Consider the following 23,101-nt stretch of genomic DNA (forward strand, 5'->3'; position numbering starts at 1 on the left):
ATTTTAAAAATCTTTTAATGTGGACCAGTCTTTAGCAAACACCACTTATGAGATCTTTTTAGTATTTCAGTGGTTTGTTCAATGGTTCCCAGAGAAGGGAACGAGACTACGTGTCAGCTGACATGGCGTTAAGTTCCCTCGAAAGGGAACTGTTTTTGTCCATACAAAAAAAAAAAAGTGGGGTCCAGTATTGTTTTGACCTATTGACTTCATTGTATGGACAAAACAACAACAACAACAAAACAAACATTTTCCAAAGTATATATATAGTATATATTTTTGTGTGATCTACAGAAGAAAGAAAGGTTTAGAATGACCTGAGAGTGAGTAAGTGATGACACAGTGTTTATTTTTGGGTGAACTATAAATGCAACGAGTGAAATCAAGTTTTATTTCAAATCTTAGTCTGCTGTGATATGAACAAACAACCACTAAGAAATACCTCAATGAAATTTTCTTCTGGGTTTCCACACATTGTCACCGAACAAGACAAACTATGTTTTCTTCCGCTTTTGCTTCTTATCATTGCATAGGACTAGATGTTTCCTCACAGTAATTAGGATGTTTATTTGTCTGACGTATATGCAGAATGAGCCACAGGCGTGTGTGTGGATGGAGATCTGCTCTCCACGTGCAGACAATCTGGGTGGAATGGTTGGATGTCGTCCAATTTGAGCTGTGTATAAACAGCTTTATGAGATCAGTGCTCTCACTGCCTTTAAAATGTGTTTGAAAGAATGACAAAATGTTTGTGTGTGTTTGTTGTCTTTTGCTTTAAAGCTGTACAGCTCAGAATATATTTCAATTATTTACCATCATTCCTCTCACCCTCAAATGAGATGTGTAAGGTGTTGAGCTAAGGGGGAATTCACTTATTGGGGCAATTTAACTAAACAGTTGTGCCATTTTAGCTTTTTATTCCACCGCAAACCCTGCGTTTTATTATAGAATGCACCAAATTCACGAATTTTAGTTAAGTAACCAACCATAAATGCAACGCTACATTCCATCTGAATTATGCTTTCGATTTCTGCGGGTGTTGTGCCAGGTAGCCCCGCCCACTTCGAAAACTCTTCGGACCGCTCCTCATGTAGGAGAGACAATTATGGAAGTTTAGAATCCGATTTTAAACCAATTCCCTCAAGTTCCACAAGGAAAAGGTTAGGAACACCCTCAAGTAAGTTTTACTAGACACTCACTAGTTTCCTAGTGTGCCACTGTGGTCACATTTCTTTGTATCAGAGGCAATTTCCCATTGCAATTTGAGATGGAAGAGTTTGGTTCATGTTTTCGACATGTCCAGAAAATGCTGTTTTCTGTTTTGCGAAAGCAAATCCACTTTGTATGCCCTCCCAAATGATGAGGACTCGGGCTCTAATTGATCATCACCATCATCGCTGTTCATATCACTGTGTATAGGTACTGAGGAAGCCTCCGGACCTGAAACTCAGATATGGTAATGAGCATTTTTGTTTCCAACATGTGCTGTAAGCGGGAGACCACTCACAACAGACTAGGCCATGTGACCAATCAGAGCAGAGTAGGCTCTTGGAAAGAAGGGGTTTAGAGAAACTGAATGCTTTATCGAACCGTTTCAGCCACTGTGAGAAAAGAGGTGATGCTGCGATGTATGTTATGAGAAAATTAAACCCATGTTAACCTAATGTAGGAGCCTTTCACAAATAAACACATATCAGCAGTCACAGATCATTCGTAGTGAATTCTCCCTGTTGTGTTTTGCTTTAAGACTTTGCTACAGTTGAAAAAATATGCAGTACAAATAAAAAAGTCAACATCTGTTCAAATATTTGTTTTCCTTTTCTGTGAAAATACATGCCAGGGATATTTCATTTCATTTTATTTTCTTGCCAATGTTTTGGGTGGCGTCCATGAGGATAGGGATGGGAGCAAGAGCACAAGCAAATAGAATTCTGCATGATTCTTGGAGGACCAGTAAAACCCCACCTTGCGCACAGGGGCCAGACTCGGTTTGGATTCGCTCCACACACCGACTCTAGTGTCTCTGCTGCTTTATTACACTAGTGCTGCCTGACTGGAGACTGAAAATATGAAGAATGCTCGTAAATAAGAGAGCTCTGGGTTACCAAAAACAATGTGCTTTTGGCTCTGCTGTCACACAAAAGCTTGGCTGCTGTCCTCAACCTCCGCTGTATTTCTGCACCTGATTACAGATGAACAGGTCCAGTGTTGTGTTTTTTGAATAGGATTATACCGTACTACTTGTACTATTTTCTTGCAGTATATATTATGTATACTGTGTGCAGTATACAGGATTTTGCCAAAAACAGAGCGTGTGGGGAATACTGTATCACATAATGAAATGCACTTGCCCTGATATTGGAAGTAATATCAGTCGTAGTTTTTTTTTATTTTTTATTATTATTATTCATTTTTTTTGAGAATTATTAAAGGGATAGTTCACCCAAAATTGAAAGTCTGTCATCATTTACTCCCTGTATGGCTTTCCTTGTATGTCCAAAACTGCTACTTTTCAGGAAATGGAAAAAACAATTTTTTTAAAATAATTAAACACAGTGTCTTCAAAGTTGATATTTTGGCTTTATATATGGTCATGTATGGCCCGGGGCGAGTGTGAAAGACACTCAGGAAAGTTAATGGAACCGATCGGGCCAGTGCTGAATTGTCATGAAACATTATCAGTTGCAAGTTTTAAGCCTTGCCAATTTAAGCATTCAAGCGCAAGAAGACACTAAAGAGAACTCAATTCATTACTCGCGCCCCATGAGAGAAGTTTTGTGTCTGCGCACATTTGTAATAGGCACACAAAGGGCCCTATTTTAACGATCTAAGCACATGGTCTAAAGCGCATGGCGCAAGTGCACTTAGGGCATGTCTGAATCCACTTTTGTAAGTTTAACAACAGGAAAAATGGTTGGTGTGCCCGGTGCATGGTCTAAAAGGGTTGTCCCTATTCTCTTAATGTGTAATGGGTGTGTTTTGGGCGTAATGTGCAATAAACCAATCAGAGTCTCATCTTCCATTCCCTTTAAAATCCAGTTGCTCTTGTGCCATGGCGGATTCGCTATTTACATGGCGGAATTTGAAAGCGGAAAAACTGCACGCTTCTCTAGTGAGGAAACGGATCTGCTTGTGCACAAGGTTAAAGCATACAAGCAGACCATCTACAGGACAAGCCGGATTCCACCAAAACATTTTTATCTTTATGCACACAATAATCTTTTACATTGTAATCCTTTTATTTTTAATATTTGGCATGTTTGGCATGTTTGTGTGCACCCACCTATAGGCGCATATTACAAACGCGCTCTTTAAATAACAAAACAAATATTGACTTTAGACCAGGTTTCAGTTGGTCAATGGCGCAGTCTATTTCAGTTGCCTCAAAATAGCAATGCGCCAACAATGCGCCTGAACACATCTCGTTTTCAGACCAGCACGGCCATGGGCGCACAAATGGGCGCAAATGCATTTGCTATTTAAACAACGTGGCGCAGGACGTGAAAATGATAACAAAAAACACTTGCCTGGCGCCGCATTGCACCGGATGTATGATAGGGCCCAGAGAGTAAGTTCTCTTTCACCTCTTTTTATGCTGAACGGACAAATAAAGACAAAATTATGTAAAAATGCCCATCTTGAATATCCTAGTAAACACAGTCGGTTATGTAAACAGATGAGAAAGAAAGTGCATGTGTAACAGTACTGTATATTGGATCAATGCATTAGGTCTTAAACAGCATTTGGTCAATGCATTTGGTCTTAAACAGCATTTGGTCATTGCATTTGGTCTTAAACTGTGTAAAATAGGCACAAAATATAATATTGATCAATATACCCCTGAATCGAATCAAATTGCATACATTTTTTGAGGTATCGCAATATTGTATTGCTGGCTATGAGAATCAATATCGTGATGAACTGTCCGATTTACAACCCTAATATATATATTTCTATCATGACATCTCTCTGAAGATTGTAGGCATGGTAATGGATATGACAGTGTTAATGTATTTGGTTTTGGCGGAATAGATCTGTTACGCTGCTGCAGATTATTGCTGTTGTTGTAGATTATTGCTGCTGCTGCAGAGCAAGTACAGGAACTTGCCACTGCCAATACATATGCCGATACGCTGCTGCGAGTACGACATAGTGCTGCACAAATATCAATAACCCATAGCAGATCTATACAGGTGGAGCTGGGGAAGGTGAAGGGTTTTAGAGGAACTCTGAAGCACGCTGAAAACTGCTATAGTTAATGTAACCAGCCCTTTAAATGTGTGAGCAGAAAGCTCATTGGCTGCAGTTGTGACATGGACCAATCAGCTTGTGCCAGTAGTTAACGCTGTAATTATCATCAGCTTGCATTAAGACCCATCAGCCTGAGCCATCTTTCATGACAGAACTATATATTTTACTACAGTTTTACTTCCCGACAGTGAAGCATACCTATAATGCCAGACATGACTGACATGACCGGTCATGACTGGTCACTACAGTGATCTCTGTGATGGATTGATGTATACATGTTTTGTTTTAAACTGAGGTGGCAGCTTGTGCAGCTTTGTTATTGAGATGTGTGGTGTGTGAGGAGTGGTTTGTAGACAACAGACATGGGTGACAGCTGAGAGTGATGATGGGTAAGAACACACTGATCTTTTAGCTTGGTATACTTGATTTCAAATCAAATGACTTGCCATTTGGAATATATATATGAAACAAATATGTGTAGATTAGGGAAATATATTTTAAATGGTTACATATTAATTGAAATGGAAATGGATCATGCACTGTCATAAGGCCATCATGGTTTGCAAAGTAGTTCAGTTTTCTGTTCACAAGAGTTTCTGTCAGTCAGATGAAAGATGGGCATTCATGTCTTTATTTTACACTTGTGCAGCATACCAAGTCGAGTTTCTTATTCATTCCCTCTCTTCCTCCTCTGTCTGAGAGTGAGAGACAGAGAGAGAGTCAGTGCTGTGTTGTGCAGGAATTTGGCCTGCCAAACAACATTATCCAACACAAAACAACAGGAGGGCCAGCTGCGCACGAGAGACTTTAGCCAAAATAACACACACAGAGACGGAAAAAAGACGGGGGAAAGATTAGGTCAAATAGAGAGAGTGGAAAATGCTTGAGACAAGAATATAGAGCAGAGTTTGGCACAGCTCATTGTATCAACCAGAAAACACATACACATTTGTGCAGTCAGCCAATCAAATTGAAGATGGGAATATTATAAATATTTTACCATTTTTGTATGCAAACGTTCTTTCACTGCTTACTGTCTCAGGCTAAAGGCCCTGATATACACTACCAAAGGCCAAAGTTTTGATTTTTTTCTTTTTTTTCTTCAAGTTTCTTGTCCTCACAAAGGCTACATTAATTGTAATTACATACAATTTAATTTAAATACAATTTAAAATAACTGTTTTCTCTTTTAATATATTTTAAACTGTAAACTGTTCCCAAAGCTGAATTTTTACTTCAGTCTTCAGTGTCACATGATACTTGAGAAATTATTGTAATATGCTTACTTGCTGCTTAAGAAATATTTCTTATTGTTATCGATGTTGAAAATGGTTGTGCTGCTTAATATTTTGTGGAAACTGTGATTCACTACCTTTCAAAAGTTTGGGATAATAAAAAAATCAAAAATGAATACTTTTATTCACCAAGGATACATTAAATTGATTAAAAGTGACCGTAAAGACATTTACTGCACTGTAAAAAAAACATTATTTTCATGATTTGTTATCACAACATTTTTTCTTTTGTCAAATCAACTTCAATAATTAATGTGGTTCAGACAACATAATATTTTGAGTTTCTGTTGATTAAACCAGTCGCCTTCATATTTAATTTCAATGAACTCAACATTTTAAGGCAACCAGATAACTTACTTTTTTAAGTTAAACCAACAATTCTCTTTTACAGTGTGTATAAAATGACAAAAGATTTCTATTTCAAATAAATGCTGTTCTTTTGAACTTACTATTCATCAAAGAATCCTGAAAAAAAAATGTATTATGGTTTCCACAATAATATTAAGCAGCAAGAACTGTTTTCAGCATTGATAATAGTAAGAGCCATTATTTAAAATTGGAATAATATTTCACAATATTGCTGTTTCACTGTATTTAATAAATGCAGCCTTGGTAAACATAAGACACTTCTTTTAAAAAAATTATAATAATTTTTCCAAACTTTTGAACTCTATTAAGCAAAATCGAAGAAAGAATGCGAGTGATGTCATTTAGAACAAAACCATTAAAATAAAAAAAATAAAGAAATAAATCAGGCAGTTCCCACAGAGCCTAGTTTTGGGTTGAACTCATTTTCTCCACAAACCCTAGAGCACTGTGTACCCGAAAACTCCCTGACACTCATTCAACACAGTTTGCGGTGCAGGTGCAGATTGCCTACAGCAGATCAGACTTGGATTTCTCACAATAAGCCACATTGTGTGTTGACACTGGCTGGGTTTTGGGCGAGTGTGGTTCAAGCTGAAAACATCAGTCATTTACTGTATACACCTCATGCTGAAAGAAGAAAGAGCCCTGTAGACAAGAACACTGGGATATGATATGATATTTTATACTGCGATTTAGTGTGAAGCAAATGACTGGTAAAAGCAGTGTGTTTGTTGTGGGAGCATTGTTTCTTATTCTTTATTAAGTCCATACACACTCACACATACTAACAAAAGAGATTCCAGACGCTGGGGGGCTACACAAACCTGTCCACACAAAGACGGTTTTCAGCATGCCCTCCTCTGCCCTCTATTGATGCACTGAAGAAAAGCATGTTTGAAAGAGTCACCCGAGGGACAGCAGAGAATTTGGCACACCAGCTAGTGTGAAACATCATCACACATGTGGACACATTCAGATCAGAGTTACAGCCGTTTAACACTCTTTAACACTGTGTTTTAAACTTTAAAATGAATTCCGAAAATGCAAATTTGTCATCATTTATTCACCTTCATGCTGTTGATTTCCTGTTTTTCACGAAATACAAAGTTGAATGGTCATGCTGGGCTTTACCATACAAAAAAAGAGAGTGAGAAAGTGGCCATCAAGCTCCAGAAATGATATTAAGCACATTAATGTAGTACATACAACTCATGCACTATATTCCAAGTCTTTTGCAGCGGTGCTGGTTTAAGTACCTTTGAAATAACCATTACACCGATATTGAAATTGACTACTACAGCCCATTAGTCGATGGCTGTAATAGTGTAACTGTATCAGTGGGACATCCTTTGGAGCATCCACCTCTTGGTAAAACACAGCCATTAAAAATCTAGTCTTGGCAAGCTGATTCGATAGATGAGGAAGAGCCATATCATATTAAACAAAGCCTCTCAAGAGATGCCAATAGTAATCAGATTGGATCACAATTCATATAATAGAATAAAATATTAACCTCCTGGTCTGGTACTGAGCCACTGATAGTATCCCGTTACTAAAGCCCTCAATTGATCATATGAATTACTGCCCTCTACAGGATATGGATCAATGTTCAGTGCTTGGCAAACCAGGGCTAGTCAGTTAAAAAAGGCTTCTTTTTTGACCCACATGATGTTTTCAACATTATGGCAATTTATTGAGAAAAGATTTTGTTCATACCACATACCACAATCTGACTTCTTAGATAAAATAATTCCTGCAAAAAGTGCAGCTCATAAGGCTGAAGGAATTCTGCTTTTTGTCCTCTGAGCTTTTCAAAGAAAACAGTAGTGACACATTGTAGTGCAAACCACTGTGAAAAGAAGCACACTTATCATATTTCCATTTCCAAGTGTATTTACTTCACTAAAGTACAATCTCAATACATCTTTAAAGGGTTAGTTCACCCAAAAATGAAAATTCTGTCATTAATTACTTACCCTCATGTCGTTCCACACCTGTAAGACTTTCGTTCATCTTCTGAACACAAATTAAGATATTTTTGATGAAGTCCAAGAGGTACATGACTCGTCCATGGACAGCAATTTAACCACCAGAATGGTACTAAAGACATCATTAAAACAGTCGATGTGACTGCAGTGGTTTAACGTTAATTTTATGAAGCAACGAGAATACTTTTTGTGTGCAAAACAAAACAAAAATAATTACTTAATTCAACAATGTCTTATCTTCTGTGTCATTCTCATACATTGTTTATGTCCAGCGTTTCCAGGTTCTACGTCAGAACGCCGACTCATTATTGGCCGGCTCCTGCGTCAGCATCACACGCATGCGTCGTGCTGCTCACGTGATCAACTTTGGCCAATACTGAGTCGGCATTCGGACGTAAACACGGAAGCCTTTCACTGTGCTTACTGCGGCAACTACGTAAGGATAATGACAGGGAAGAGAAGATATTTATAAATAAAGTCGTTATTTTTGTTTTGTTTTTGCACACAAAAAGTATTCTCGTTGCTTCATAAAATTAAGGTTGAACCACTGCAGTCACGTCAACTGTTTTAACGATGTCTTTAGTACTTTTCTGGATCTTGAAAGTGTCGGTTAAATTGCTGTCTATGACTCGTCAGTCATATACTTCTCGGATTTCATCAAAAATATTATTGCGGGTGTGGAACGACATGAGGGTGAGTAATTAATGACAGAATTTAAACAATTAATTTGACATTATTACAAAGTGCACCTTTTAAAAGTATACTTATAGTCATAAAAGTGTACTCCTTAAGTGGCCTTTTATTTCATTAATATTATATTATCTGCAAGTGCATATTTTTTAGACTGGATACTGAAACTATTGTAGCAGTTGCACTTCATTCACTTAGATTAACTTCTGTAGAGCTGCTTTGTTGTACCTCAACCTCTACTGATCCTGAAACTGAATTTTGTGATGCTCACACTGATTTCTGTATTTTATAAAGTGCTATATACATGATTGACTTGACATTTAAACATACATTTTGTAGAATTCAAAAACTAGAAAAAAATCTAGTCAGAAAATAATGCATGTACATCACATATACGTTCAGATGTTTGTCAGAAACAGAGCATGCTCAGTAAGGTATTACATCATTCAGTATATGGTGAAACTGCAATACCTCATGTGCTTGTAGAGGGAGCCTGACACCACACATCAGTGTAACAGCTTCAAACACTGCTTTTCTGTGTGTCTACGTGTTAGTGCAAGCACTAGTAAGATATATCTGTTTGCATCAGTGATTTTGTGCGATTAGTGAATGTGTTTGTTCTGCAGTGCACTTTTCTGTGTTGGTTTGGATTTAATTTTTTATTTTTTTTTGGTCCCAAACTGGGGTCAGCACATATAGAGCTGTAGGTTTCTGCAGAACTTGAACAGCAGACATTTGCAAAGCTACACATCTCCTGCACTTATCAACAAAAAACTTTAAAGTCTGCATGAAACAGAAGTTACAATAGTTTTTTGTTCCCTAAATTGTGACATATATCTGAGTGAAGTGGCTTCTCGAACAAGAGAAAAATGATTTTGTCCAATGGCAATTGATTGGATGGTTGTAGTTTGCTATTGGCCGTCAGGTTGTCCTGCCCTCGCACCGGTAAACACATCATCAGAGAAGAGAAGAGATGTCGCTGCAAGAGGGAGAGGTTATTTAGATTAAAGATTACGAGGGCACATGAATTTAAAAAAATAAAATAATGATGTGAATGGATAAATCATTTATAATAAATACCTCAGTATTCCATAAAAAAATATTTTCATTTTTGTCCATTTTGATTTCATATTGACTTTAAGGGCTCCCTGTAGTTTTCCATGAGTTCTGTCAAAATAAAAGTCAAAATAAATTAAGACAGCCATAAATATTAGTATTGTAATATTATTATTAGCCATTATTATTATATACCCATATTGATATATATTCATAAATTTTGGCCAAATTGTGCAGCCCTACAAGCAAGCACATTAAACCTGGAAATTCTTCAAACTCAATTGTAATTTTTATCAGAAAAATCCCAAATCGTGCAGCCCTGAATTCCACAGAATTCTACAGATTTTTCTCCAGCACAGAAAATGATGAAAACTCGCAGATTCCTTGTTGGTCTATGCAAGCTCATAATTCAATATGTGGCTTGTTGTCCCAGAGACAAAGCACTTTTTCAAATGCTTTGTTATGCAGATTCTATGCATTGTGGAGTATGATTCTTGTTTTACTAGTTGACAAAATGTCCGAAAAGTAGCAGAGTTACAACTGTACAACTCACAATATGGTGTGCAGCATCAGCGTTAGATATTACATACTAATCAGTGCAATGTGTCATAATGTGGATGTTCAGTCAGCTCTATGCATTACAGAAACAGTCGTTTGTAGCTGCAGTGCTTCTGACAGCACGCACACTTTCCCCTCAGTGTATCCCTACAGGCATGCGGCTGTCAGCATGATCTAACCCCGTCAAATATGTGCATAGACACACTCACACGTAGGCATGCTCATATCTTATATTATCTTATAATTTACTCAGATCAGAGTATGAGAGATTGCCACAGAATATTCAGTGAGCATGACTGGAGCACAGTAGATTAACATGTGCTGTCTCGTTGTGCGATATAAGTCTGAAAAGTACTGTGAGACATTACCTATTTAATGCAAGAGAACGAGAGGACATGACGAAGGCTTGAAAAGACTTTATTAGATATTCCTTTTAAGTGTGATGACATGAAAAATCAGAAATCGTGGAGGTTCCCTGCTTACTTTCTGTTTTTGATGACTCTCAAGTGATTCTTGCTCTTTGTCTCATGCCATCAGGGAGACAGCGGAACAGACTGGAGCCGATGGACACCATCTTTGTCAAGCAGGTGAAAGAGGGCGGTCCCGCACACGGAGCTGGACTCTGCACAGGTATTGGTTCTTGTACAGGCATTGAAGTCTTGAGACTTACTTGATGCCCGTTATTCAAAATTAGGATATTGACGTCACGTAATGTTAGTCACGAAGCTCACGAAGATGATGAATGTTTAGAATAAACTTTAACACATAGGAGAAACTAAGGAGAAAAAAAACTAACATTAACGGTACGTGTGACCTGTGACCTGTGCAGCGCTGTCGACGACTTCCGTAAAGCCGAACACGCGTTGATGGGAGTGCTCTTGCTCTCTCGCTCTGGTTGACGTGTGCGTGCACGCTCTTCTGGGGGAAGTGCCTGTACAAGGAATTCAACCTATATGACGTCACACAGCCCCATACTCGAAAAAAAGACAGCGAAGTTTATGAGGATTTGGAAGAGTATTTTTGGCACAGAAATACTCCGTCATACGTCCAACTCGTGTTTTGAAAATTTGGTCATGTTTAGCATGAGAATCCAACTCTTTAACAGTGTAAATAAGTCAGAATACATGAAATAGCATTATACTTATACTTTTAATATATTTTAAAATGATCTAATTTAACCTGGGGCACAAAAGAAAACCTGTAGGTTAAACACGCACACCTTTTGTATTTATATAACAATGTTAACATAAATATTTGATATATAATTGAACACGTTCATAGGTCTATATTGTATCATTTATCATTTAACCTTATATAAGTTGATTTTCTGTATACTATATACTTACTTTTGGACTGATAGTGGTTAATAATCAAATAAAAGTCAAATAATGGTATTCGAGAGAGTCAGTGGTAATATCATCGTGTTCCTGTTGATCAGTGTTAGAGGAACTGTGTAACAACTCAGGCTTAACCTGACAGTTAGCCTACCCTGGACCAGATTAGTTTCCCTGCATAAGTTGCCAGAGTGACTGAGCTTGAGCTATGCTAAATTAGCTTTATGAAACAAAGGCCGGATTTCACAGACAGGGTTTAGATTAAGCCAGGATTAGGCCTTAGTTCAATTAAGGCATTTAAGTAGCTTTTATAAACGTGCCTTAGAAAAAAAAAACATTACTGGTGTGCACCTTGAGACAAAACAATGACACTGACATATTTTAAGATATGTTAGTGCATGTTGCTTTTAGTTTAAACAGATAAAACGTGCATTTTAATCTGGGACTAAGCTTAAGTCTTGTCTGTGAAACCGGCGGCAAATCATTTGACAATGAGTCAGACTAACTGAAATAAACCTGACTTATTAGGTAAACTTGTTTTATGAAACAGGCCTCAGATCATGCATGTTACAGTTGATGAATTACAGTTTAAGACATTGTAGCAGACTCTCAGTTGTCCCTCCTCCAGATCATTCTAATTGGTCCGTTGTAGGGCTGTTACAATATCAGATTTTCACTAGACGATTATCTTGGCCAAAAGAATTCACAATAACGAGATATCACAATGCAATCTATAGAAATTCTGGGGAAAAAAATACATTCATCAGTCAGATTCATCTTTAACTTTATTTTGTGTTTTCTCTTTTTTGATCAATGAATCACAATCTCAAAATACAACTATAGGGAGGTGGAGAGAGAGTTTGTAACCAAAAATGTTACATGATTTTTTTTTTGTGGCAGAAGTAGCTGTATACTGCTACTTATTATTATCATTTTTTTATGATGGTGGTAACCAGCGTTAAGGTTCACTACCACCACTAACTATGTTGGAGTATCAACCAGATAGTTGCTGGATTATTTGTGATATGAATGTATGTAGTATTAAGATGATATCAATTTCACAGTTATCGCCAATACCGGTATATTATGACACCCCTAGTCTATTGTTTTAAATTTAGATTTCATTTAGATTGATGAGTTGTACACCAGGTAAGATTATTCCATCTTAAAGTGCCCCTATTATGTTTTTTTAGATACTACCTTTCATATAGTGTGTAATATAGCTGTTTGTGAATGTAAAAGGTCTGCCAAGTTTCAAAGATCAAAGTGCACAATAAATGGAGTTATTGTCTCCCAAAAGAAAGACCCTTATCTGAACGACCTGAAACGAGTCGTCAGTAATTCCAGACTTATTTCCTGCTCAAACCTACAAAGGTTTGTAACAGATTTGCATAATGCCAGCCTATGGCCTTCATTGGCTGCCCACGAACAACGTTTTGCCCCGCCCTCAAACACTGCAGTTGTAGCTGAGGCCTGGAAGAGTTTGGTTCGTGTTTTCAACATGTCGAGAAGATGCTGTTTTCTGCCATTTAAAAGCAAATACACTTTGCAGCACTTCCAAAGGATGAGGACTCAAGCTCGAATTGATACCGTAAAACTGACACCATCGTTACTGTTCGTATTACTGTGTATGCAAGTGCTGAGGAAGCCTCCGGAGCTGAAATATAAATATAGTAAAGGGCGTTTTGTTTCTGACATGCCCTGTAAGCGGTTGACCAATCACAACAGACTGGGTCATCTGACCAATCAGAGCAAAGTAGGCTCTCAGAAAGTAAGAGTTAAGAGAGACCGAATCCTTTATCGAACCATTTCAGCCACTATGAGAAAAGAGGTGATGCTGCAATGTATTTTATATTATATATATTACTTTTTGACCTTAGATACATGTAAACCTATTGTAGGAGACCTCCAAAACAAAATTAGAAACCTTTAAAAGAGCATTATAGGGCACTTTAAAAATGCAACATCCAAATACGTCCATCTGACACATATGTACACTTGCAAATATAAAAATAGCACAGATAGACCACACATCCTGCTTGTCAGCCCTTAAGACATAAATCTGGGCTTACTGATGCATGAAGGCATAACTTCTAAACAGTAGGAGGTAAACCAGGCAAGAGGTCATACCATCAGCCAGCATCCAAAATGAATTGGCAGGACTTCTTCATAAGCAGCTGAAGTGTTATGTAAGTGTGATCAGTCTGGACCCAAAGAAACATTGAGAAGTTCTTACTACTTTGTTGGTCTCCGCTGACAGACTTTTGGGAGGGTCCAGAACACATGTTCCCACAATTACCCACAATATCTCGCTGCTGGCCCGCTCTGACTGTTATCCTGTGAATCTAATCTTCAGCACACATCGGTCAACATATCTGAACAAACATACTTGCTCCATGGTTCTGAATTCCTGTCCAAATCTGTAATTATTTTTACCACGGAATCATGTGGATCATCAGTTCCTCAGAGGTTAATTAAAGATCTTACAAGCCTGTATATAGATGTCAAAACACGTTTTTTTTGTTGTTTCTTTTTGAATATATTTTTACATAACTGAACTACTGCATCTGGTTCTTTTCCTGTTTCTCCTTCTCACAGGGGATCGCATTGTAAAAGTCAACGGAGAAAGCATCATCGGAAAGACGTATTCCCAAGTAATCGCCCTTATCCAGAACAGGTAAAGTTGCAACTTGCACTGCTTGTTCTAGCCCCTGAGGGGTGGTGTAGCCTCATGGTTAAAGATCTGACCTGGTAACTAGTTGTAGGTTTTGATTTTAACTGAAATTTGATTTTAAATGATACTTAATCCAGGAATACTTGCTGCTCTGTATCCATATGCTCCCTTTTTGCTCATTTTGTGGGTTGATTATCTGTTCCTGTTAAATCTTCCAGATAAATCTCTTAATCCTTGAGGAAGTGTGATGAATATGCTCTTTATTGCGTAATTTTATTTGGTATTAACAGCTAGCAGTTCTTCCTTGTTCTTGAATTAAAAAAGCATTGTACTTATGACTGTAGTCATGACTTCATTTGAGGTATTTCATTTTCCTTTTCAATTTTTTTTTTTTTCTTGCAGTGACACATCTCTGGAGCTCTGCGTGATGCCAAAAGATGAAGACATTTTACAGCTGGTAGGTTTTATTTCTCGTGGGTTTACTTTTACTCAAACAAAAAAATCATAATTTCTTTCACAAAAATCGTGAAAGATTCATCTTCAAGCTTTCTCTCGCCCTTGTATTGGCTAGTTAAAGGATTAGTTCACTTCAGAATTTAAATTTCCTGATGATTTACTCACCCCCATGTCATCCAAGATGTTTATGTCTTTCTTTCTTCAGTCGAAAAGAAATTACGGTTTTTGAGTAAAATACCAACGGGTTTACAAAGTGAACATGCAAAGACTAAAGGTGATGATACACGTGGCAACTTTTTGAGCAATGTTGCCGAGCAACGTTGCTTGGGCACTTTCCCACTGTGAATGAGCAACAAATTTATATCTGGATACGTTAGATCGGTCATGGGCAATTTTTTGAGATCCTCCAATCAGAATGTTAGCAGCCGATCACGTGATCGGTTCGGAGATTTCAGAAAAAATTCAAACAAGATGGCGGCCTCTCAGCGGCAGTGGAGTGGAGAAAAGGAGCATGAACTTATATCTTTTTACGCTAGTAAGTTGTCGTGCGTCACCCCAAAACAGGGAATTTACCTCATATAATGCTTAAAATACCAACAAGTGTTCAATGTAATGCGTGTAAGCTGTAATTAAGCCATCGAATGTTTTCAGTTAAATACTAAAAAGACGGGGCCTGTTTAACGTCTGTAGTAGCATAGGCTGTAGGGCGTATGGCATATGAAAGTAGCTTTTGACGCGATCGACGCGGGTTCGAATCCGCCTTTTGCCGAACTTGCTCTTCTCCCTTTTCCTATCACAAATCAGATCGGAAAAGCTCTTATTTTTAATTAAAATGAAGAAAATATTTGAAAAGTTGAAATAAAGTGCCTAACAAGTGTTTATAATGAAGTACTTATTGGGTTGGCAATAGATTTGCTCCTCTCTGATTAGTTGCTGCCAACTGTCCGTTGCCATAATTAGTTGCCCTGTGTCTCAACAGGTTGCCCGTTGACGGCAACATTGCCCAGCAACATTGCTCAAAAAGTTGCCTTGTGTATCATCACCTTAAAGGAACACTCCACTTTTTTTGAAAATAGGCTCATTTTCCAACTCCCCTAGAGGTAAACAGTTGAGTTTTACTGTTTTCGAATCCATTCAGCCGATCTCCGGGTCTGGCGGTACCACTTTTAGCATAGCTTAGCATAGTTCATTGAATCTGATTAGACCGTTAGCATCTCGTTAAAAAATGACCAAAGAGTTTCAATATTTTTTTTTCTGTTTAAAACTTGACTCTTCTGTAGTTACATTGTGTACTAAGACCGACGGAAAATGAAAAGTTGTGATTTTCTAGGCCGATATGGCTAGGAACTATACTCTCATTCCGGCGTAATAATCAAGGAACTTTGCTGCCGTACCATGGCTGCAGCGCCTGTGACCCCCTGCTTGCACAGGGAGCATGCCTTGCAACCATGGAGACATTTGTGAGAGACGCTGCGTAATATCATTGTGCCTGCTGCAGCCATAAGAAAGACATAAACATCTTGGATGACACGAGTAAATTATCAGGAAATTTTAATTCTAATCCTTTAACCTTGGTCAGTTAAACTTGTCTGAATTCTTATTTGAGAACATTCAAGTTCCATCATCTGCACTCTTATTTTTAATTTTGTGGGCAGTAATGTCCATTCAAGTTTAACATTGAATTTTTGGTATGTGTGTGTTGTGGTCAAAAGATGTGAGGCTTTTGAAGTTTCTGGATAAAGAATGGATGAAATTACTTAAGCAAAAGGAATTGTTGGAAGGAAAGCAGAGCAATGGAGACAAATGGCACCAGTTTGTGTATGTGAAGATGCTCTTCCAGGCAGAGTTCAGTGATCCAGTGGAGCAGAGAAGCGTGATGGCGCCTGTGTGTGTGTGTGCGCTTATTTTGAATTCAGCTATAATGAGGTTTTCTTTAGAACTAGGGGCGTAATGCCACCCCCATATCTGAGCACATTCCAGAAGGAACTCCAAATTTCAGGCTGTTACATGCCAGCCACATAAACTCATACTCCACTGTGGAGCCCTCTGGCACTTTCTGATATGACGGTAATGAGTCCATCCGGTGTGCAGTTTAAGACTTAGGAATGACACTCATGCTTGTTATTTCAGCTAACAGGAAGCAGTTCTAGTGACAAGTTCTCTTCCAAAACCTTCCATCTTCTACTGTCTGCATAGGCATCTTCCCTCTAAGGCAGCAATGTTCCTTATAAGTGACTGATTTGAAACAAGTCAAGTCAAGTCAAGTTACCTTTATTCATATAGCGCTTTTTACAATGTAGATTGTGTCAAAGCAGCTTTACATTGATAACTGGTACATTGTTTGGCTGCACAGCAGCTCTTAAAGAATAGTGTCAATGCAGGCAGATCAAAGCACTGTTGAATATCAAATGTCAAGTCAAATGTCAAGTGTCCCCAAATAAGCAAGCCAGAGGCGACAGCGGCAGAAACACTACATACCAATAACGCTCCTCATGAGAAGATATTAACTCACAATTGATTCCAGTAGAGATAGATATCATATAACACACACACTTTTTAGATTGAACAATTTTATAATTGTTAATTTTAGATATTATTATTGATTATTTAATGTATTTTTTCACAAAAAACAACAACAACAACAACAACAACAAAAAAAATAGTTATCAGGTTTGAAATTTCAGAGGTTTTCAATGGGGTTCAGGTCTGGAATTTGGGCTGGCCATGAGAGGTTCTTGATCTGGTGGTCCTTCATCCTCACCTTGATTGGCCTGGCTATGTGGCATGAAGCATTGTCCTGTGGGAAAAAAACAATCCTTCGAGTTGGGGAATGTTGTCAGAGCAGAAGGAAGCCAGTTTTCTTCCATGATAACCTTGTACTTGGCTTGAGTTATGCGTCCTTCACAAAGACGGATCTGCCTGATTCTGATATTCTCTGATGAGTCCAGTTTTCAGCTTTGCCAAACACCTGATCCTCTAATGGTTAGACAGGCCTACAACTCACAGTGTTTTGCACACACTTTGAAAATTGGTGGAGGATTGGTGATAAACTGGGGTTTCTTCAGTAAGGCTGTAATTGGGCAGATCCATCTTTGTGAAGGACTCACATAGGCCTACAAGTAAATGGCGTGGAGTAATTGTGTCAGTTCTTCAGAAACTGGCAGATTGCCAAAGCTGATTTGAAGGATTATGACAGCGAGTCTCTTTCACACATAACCTCTAAAACTCTCAACGTAAAACAGTGTTAAATTTACAGCAAAAGCTGTAGTCTGAAATTGCCTTATGATGATGCTGATGACAAACTAGCTTTAGTGGTGGATAAAACACAAAGAATTGGTGTAGGTAAAGTAGGGGCAGAAAAATTGATCATATTACCGTGTATGCTTGGTAATCATAGGCAGAAGATATGTAACTTTCCTTAAGGGAATGGCAAGTACTGTATGCAAAGCAGTCAGCTGATCAGATTCAAAGCAGCACCTTGCCAAGTGCATGTTTTGACTGTGAAACACTGCAACATCTTGAAACAAACAGGTAAAGGACAAACTCAAAGATGCCGACCAAAAGAGGAAAAATAAGGACCATCATGGCAGGTATAGATTTAAATGTATGTCCATCCATTTGCTTCCTTATTTGTAGATTCAATTCATTTTCTATTCTTCCATTGCCCTGCATTAGCTATATTTTCAATCCATGTTGCCAGATAATGTGTACTTTGTCAAAAATATTTGATAAGTTTTCACTTTTTTGTTTGAGAAAATAATGAGAATATAAGTTTTAGCAGTTCTTAATTTTAATCTTTAGAGACAGACACAGAGACCCTCCCCTCGAAATTCATTGTGGAAGTGGTCACAGAAGACACATCTGAGACCCATATTACTACCCGGTGTAGACAGCAATGAGTCTTAGCTGACCACTTGTAATTGGACCACCTGCTTAATATCAAGTGTAAATGGGTCCAAAGAGCATACAAACAACAGAGGAAAAGTATAAACTGAAGCTGCCAAAGACCGGAATTGTTTCACTGCACTCTTTAAAATAAAGGTTCTTTTTGGGCATTGATGGTTCCATAAAGAACCTTTGACATCCATGGAACCTTTCCATTACAAAAGGTTATTTATAGTAAACTGTTCACTGAAAGAACTTTAAGAACTGTTCACTGAAAGGTTCTTTGGGGAACCAAAAATTGTTCTATGGCATCGCTGGAAAAAAAAAAAAAAAAAAAACCCTTTTGGGACCTTTATTTTGAAGAGTGGGTGTGGATGAAAATGAGCCACATGGGCATAAGAGAAAGATGCTGGCTGACTGTGAGTTTGTGTGTGAAAGTTTTACTTCATTGAAAGCTGCAGGATCACTCTGGAAAGAGCAGCAGTCGTCCCCCTCTGATCTCAAGTGTGTCCTCCTCTGTCTGGTTCATCTCTGGTGTTGGACTGGCAGCCCTCCAGTAGTCTCTCTCTCTCTTTCTGCTGCAGTGTGTATTTATAGCGTACTTTATCCTGCACTAGAATGACAGCAGCACTGTCTGGAGTAGGGGCTGATTGCTTCTGGTATACCTGTAGAGCTCTTGTCATCTTCCCTCACCATTGCTCTTTTTTCCTGTTCTTTCTTCCTTTGTTTTCCCACTGTCAATCTAACCTTCCGGCTGCAGTTCTCCAGGGATATCACAGCTCTGGTAAGAAGGAGCTAAACCTGTCACTTGCTCCCTCTCTTCTGTTATGTAATTTTGCCCTGTTGTGGTTAAGTTTCTTTGCCTTTGCATGAAAGTGCATGTGTATTACATCTCCCTTTGTACCTGCAATGTCTGTTAAAATCTAGTCTTTACCTATGTTAAGAACTGCAAGCTTGTGTACAGTATAGGCTTATTCAGTCGCAAAACATATTTTGCCCCTAATTTATTCCATTGCCATAAGGTTGCACCTTAATATTTGTTGCCTTCTGAGTCATTTTATTTTCATGGAAGGGGTGGAGCAGACAGAGAAAGAGAGAGAGGGAGGGACATGTCTGTGTAACTCGACACTTCAGGTGTAGAGTCAAAAGTCCAGCTATCACGTCTACACTCTCATTAATTCCGGAGCTCTGTCATATGCACACCGAGACAGCTGAGACAGAAATAACTTTATATATTAAGCGGGATAAGAGAGCCCATTGTAAATGGAGTAATTTCCTGAGCAGAATGTAGTATTTAGACCTTTAGGATATTAGTTGGTTGTTGACTTTGTAAGATGATAACAGAGCAGCTACTAGCGTCTGTAGAATGCTCGGTGAAAGGCTGCCCTCCTCTCGCTTTTTCCTCTTGTCTGCGCACTGCTCTCTCTCCTCAGCTAAAGGTAGGTAAGCCTCTGATACCTAATCCCTCCATGCGGTTAAAGGCATTTGAGCCTTGCTACTTGACCTTTTCCTCTCTCTCACTTTTCCTGGGGTGCATTTGAACTTAGATACTTGAAATCGGGGTCAACCTGCCCCCTGTAATTTACTAGATAAATAGTAAAGAGGTAAAATTTTTGATGTTTGATACAACATTAACCATGTTTGTAATTAATTTATTTTGCATTTCAGTATATGTTTAGTGCCTGTCGTGTTACTCATTCATTATATTTAATGAAATGTCTCTTATTTTCAGGCCTATTCTCAAGATGCATACCTCAAAGGAAATGAGGCATATAGTGGAAATGCCCAGAATATCCCCGAGCCGCCCCCAATATGTTACCCACGGATAGAGCCCAATGCCTTGGCCATGGCACAGGTGTCAGAGCCATCACGCTCTGCCGAGACATCATGTGGAACCAGACAAGGAGTAAATCGATGCCACAAGCCTGACATAGGCTGCCGCATTGATAACCCTTTATCTCCCCCTATCCCATCTCAAACCTCTCAGGTCCCCACGACCCAAACTGTTGTGCGTGTATTTAATGAGAATTTTAGGACAATGGTAGCATCACCTGAATCTACAGATCAAACTTCACATGTGGCCTGGGCTGGTCCCTGCCACAGGACGGAGGAGAACCAGAATGCGGCCTCAACAGACCCAAACTTTAACAGGTCCAGGGCCCATGCCACGTCATCTCCAATTGGGGCAGCACAATCACAGCACAAGCCCAGCAGAACTGCAGAGCTCACTGGGTTCTCCGACACTACCCCCAGAACTGCAAAGACTTCCATAGACACTAAGCCTGTAACTTCCCACAGACATACCTTAACCACAACAGCAGAAACCATCCCATCAGCCACCTCTCCCACCCCTTACACACCATCTCCTCCACCAGCCACCCCCTCCCCCTGCTCCCCCCACCAGAACATTGACTGGAGGAACTACACCACCTACAAGGAGTATATTGACAACAAACGGCTCTACATGTATGGCTCCCGGACTATTCAGGAACGTCTGGACAGTCTGCGAGCCGCGTCCCCATCCAGCACAGGTGAATACAGCAAGCAGAAGAGCGCATCAACAACAGCTACACCCTCACGGGGCTTTTCTGGATCACAGCTGAGACGGAGGAGCGCCTCTCATGATCGGAGTTATCAGGTATCCACTGTGCTGCCTCTACGTAGCGCTTCTCAGGAGAGGCTTGGTGGTGCAGAACGGACTGCTCTAGCACAGAATTGGCCTCGCAGTGCTTCCCAGGATGCAATCCCGTCGGCCCCCACAGGTATCCTGAAACCGAGAGCATATTCTTGTGACTATCTGGGCAGACAGAATGAAAATGCAACTTCCATGTTGGACAGGCAGGCATGCTGCAGAACTGAGACAGAGGAATGGTTACTCATGCACAGAGGGGACGAGGCAAGAGCAAGCAGGCAGTCTTCTTCCTTGCGCATGGCACCTCACAGAACACAGGGTGTATTTAGCTCAGACAGACGAGGGGGCAGTTACCCAGGGTTGCCTAACACCCCTCTCTTCAGTAGAGGTACGGATTCATTGCTTACCTCCAGAGCTGAAAGCCTGGGTAACACCTCTGCACCTTCCGTAAACAGACCCTCACTGCTACCTGCCAAGAATTATGTTTCAGACCCTTCCACCGCTGCTGCTTCTTATATAGCTTCTGCCCTCGCCTCAATACAAGGCCACATCACTGGTAGTTCCAACACAGGCGCCATCAAAGACCAAAGAACACCGCTCACTGCCAACCACATGCCCCACAATGCAAAGCAGTTACAGCCTAGGGGGCGGGCTGACAGCCTTCAGGAGCCTTTCAGAGAGGTAGCCCGTGGAGGTCGCTCTTCTTCTTGTTCTGCCGCCACTAAACCCAACAGAACAAAGCAAGGTGGATCCAAGCCCATACTGACCAGTAACGGAACAGTTCCTCAGAAGCCTAGGTACATAGAATCACAACCACAAGCCAATGAGAAGGAGGTGGAAGGTATCGAGGGTCAAGATGCCACTGTAGTTGTGGTTCGGAGGGAGAAGTCTGGATCTCAACCTATCCGCCACCCTTCCTACATTCTGGCAGTGAATGAGACAGAGGGAGGGCCTGAACCACCTGCAGTCTCTAACACATGCTGGCTGCCTAACAATACCCGGCGCGAAATGCACATGAGGAAACTAGAAGACCAGTGTAAGACCTCCTTTTCAAGCAACCTTGATGACTCACTGGACTCCATTCCCTTCATTGGTGAGAGGCTTTTTCAACTATATAAGATAACTACAGACTCTATTGCTATGGCAACCGTTCAGTCTACCCTAAAAGGAGATGAGTTTTGATAAGGTTAAAATGTTTTTAATATATTTTTTGTTACTTTACTTTCAAATACTTTTGTCCTGTAGTCTTCCAAATTCATTTTTTAAAATGTACTGTATATACTTTGACATATTCAAAGGGGATTTGCATATGCCAGTTGCATCTCTTTTGGCTGTTTCCTTGCTTCATTTTTGTCTAGGTAAAATATAGTGTTAGAAGTGTGCTTAGCACATGTGTCCTGCTGTATCTCTGATTATCATATTAAGCAGATGATGGGATACAAGGAAAAAGGCTTTATCTCAATATTCACTGTTTTATTTTATTCATGGTAAACTAAATATCTTAACTTTATCTCCCTACTTTTTACACAAGGCAGTCATTGTCTGCTTCATTGTACTGTCACACTAGGGCAGGTCTTGATGAATTTGCTTTTTATTGCTCAGATAAATCATACAAAAGGCCACAATGTTTCTCTGTCCTTAATGGCCCAGGCTTTGCATAGTGAGCTTTAGATCAAGTGGTGTACAACAGTGGGGTTTTATGATGTTAACAGAAATAACAGCAGGATGAACAGCTCAACCCAATGTAAACAAAGTTGGCCGAGAGGAGTGATGAGTAATTTGAATTCTGGTAATATCTGTGTGAGAGAGAGCTTTAAAGAAGCACAGTGTTTTCATAGGTGTCTTTCGAGTCATCGGTCATCCTCACTATATTGGCATTTCTAGACATTACAGACATGCATATTCCCCAGGTA

General features: G+C 39.4%; 1 protein-coding gene across 5 annotated transcripts in view; it reads left to right on the top strand.

Annotated features, from left to right (window-relative positions):
• Positions 1–23,101, top strand: part of LOC127506300 (rho GTPase-activating protein 21) — a 121,056-nt gene that overhangs the window by 71,568 nt on the left and 26,387 nt on the right. For 3 of the 5 annotated variants that reach the window (XM_051882648.1, XM_051882647.1, XM_051882644.1), the window contains 5 exons: positions 10,745–10,837; positions 14,140–14,218; positions 14,618–14,672; positions 19,317–19,340; positions 20,289–22,281. In XM_051882648.1, coding sequence (XP_051738608.1) covers positions 10,745–10,837; positions 14,140–14,218; positions 14,618–14,672; positions 19,317–19,340; positions 20,289–22,281 — 2,244 coding nt within the window. Of the gene's footprint in view, positions 1–10,744; positions 10,838–14,139; positions 14,219–14,617; positions 14,673–19,316; positions 19,341–19,426; positions 19,996–20,288; positions 22,282–23,101 lie in introns of those variants that run through there. The other 2 variants (XM_051882646.1, XM_051882649.1) reach the window with 2 other exon arrangements.

The sequence above is a fragment of the Ctenopharyngodon idella genome, chromosome 23 (assembly GCF_019924925.1).
Source record: "Ctenopharyngodon idella isolate HZGC_01 chromosome 23, HZGC01, whole genome shotgun sequence".
NCBI lineage: Eukaryota > Metazoa > Chordata > Actinopteri > Cypriniformes > Xenocyprididae > Ctenopharyngodon > Ctenopharyngodon idella.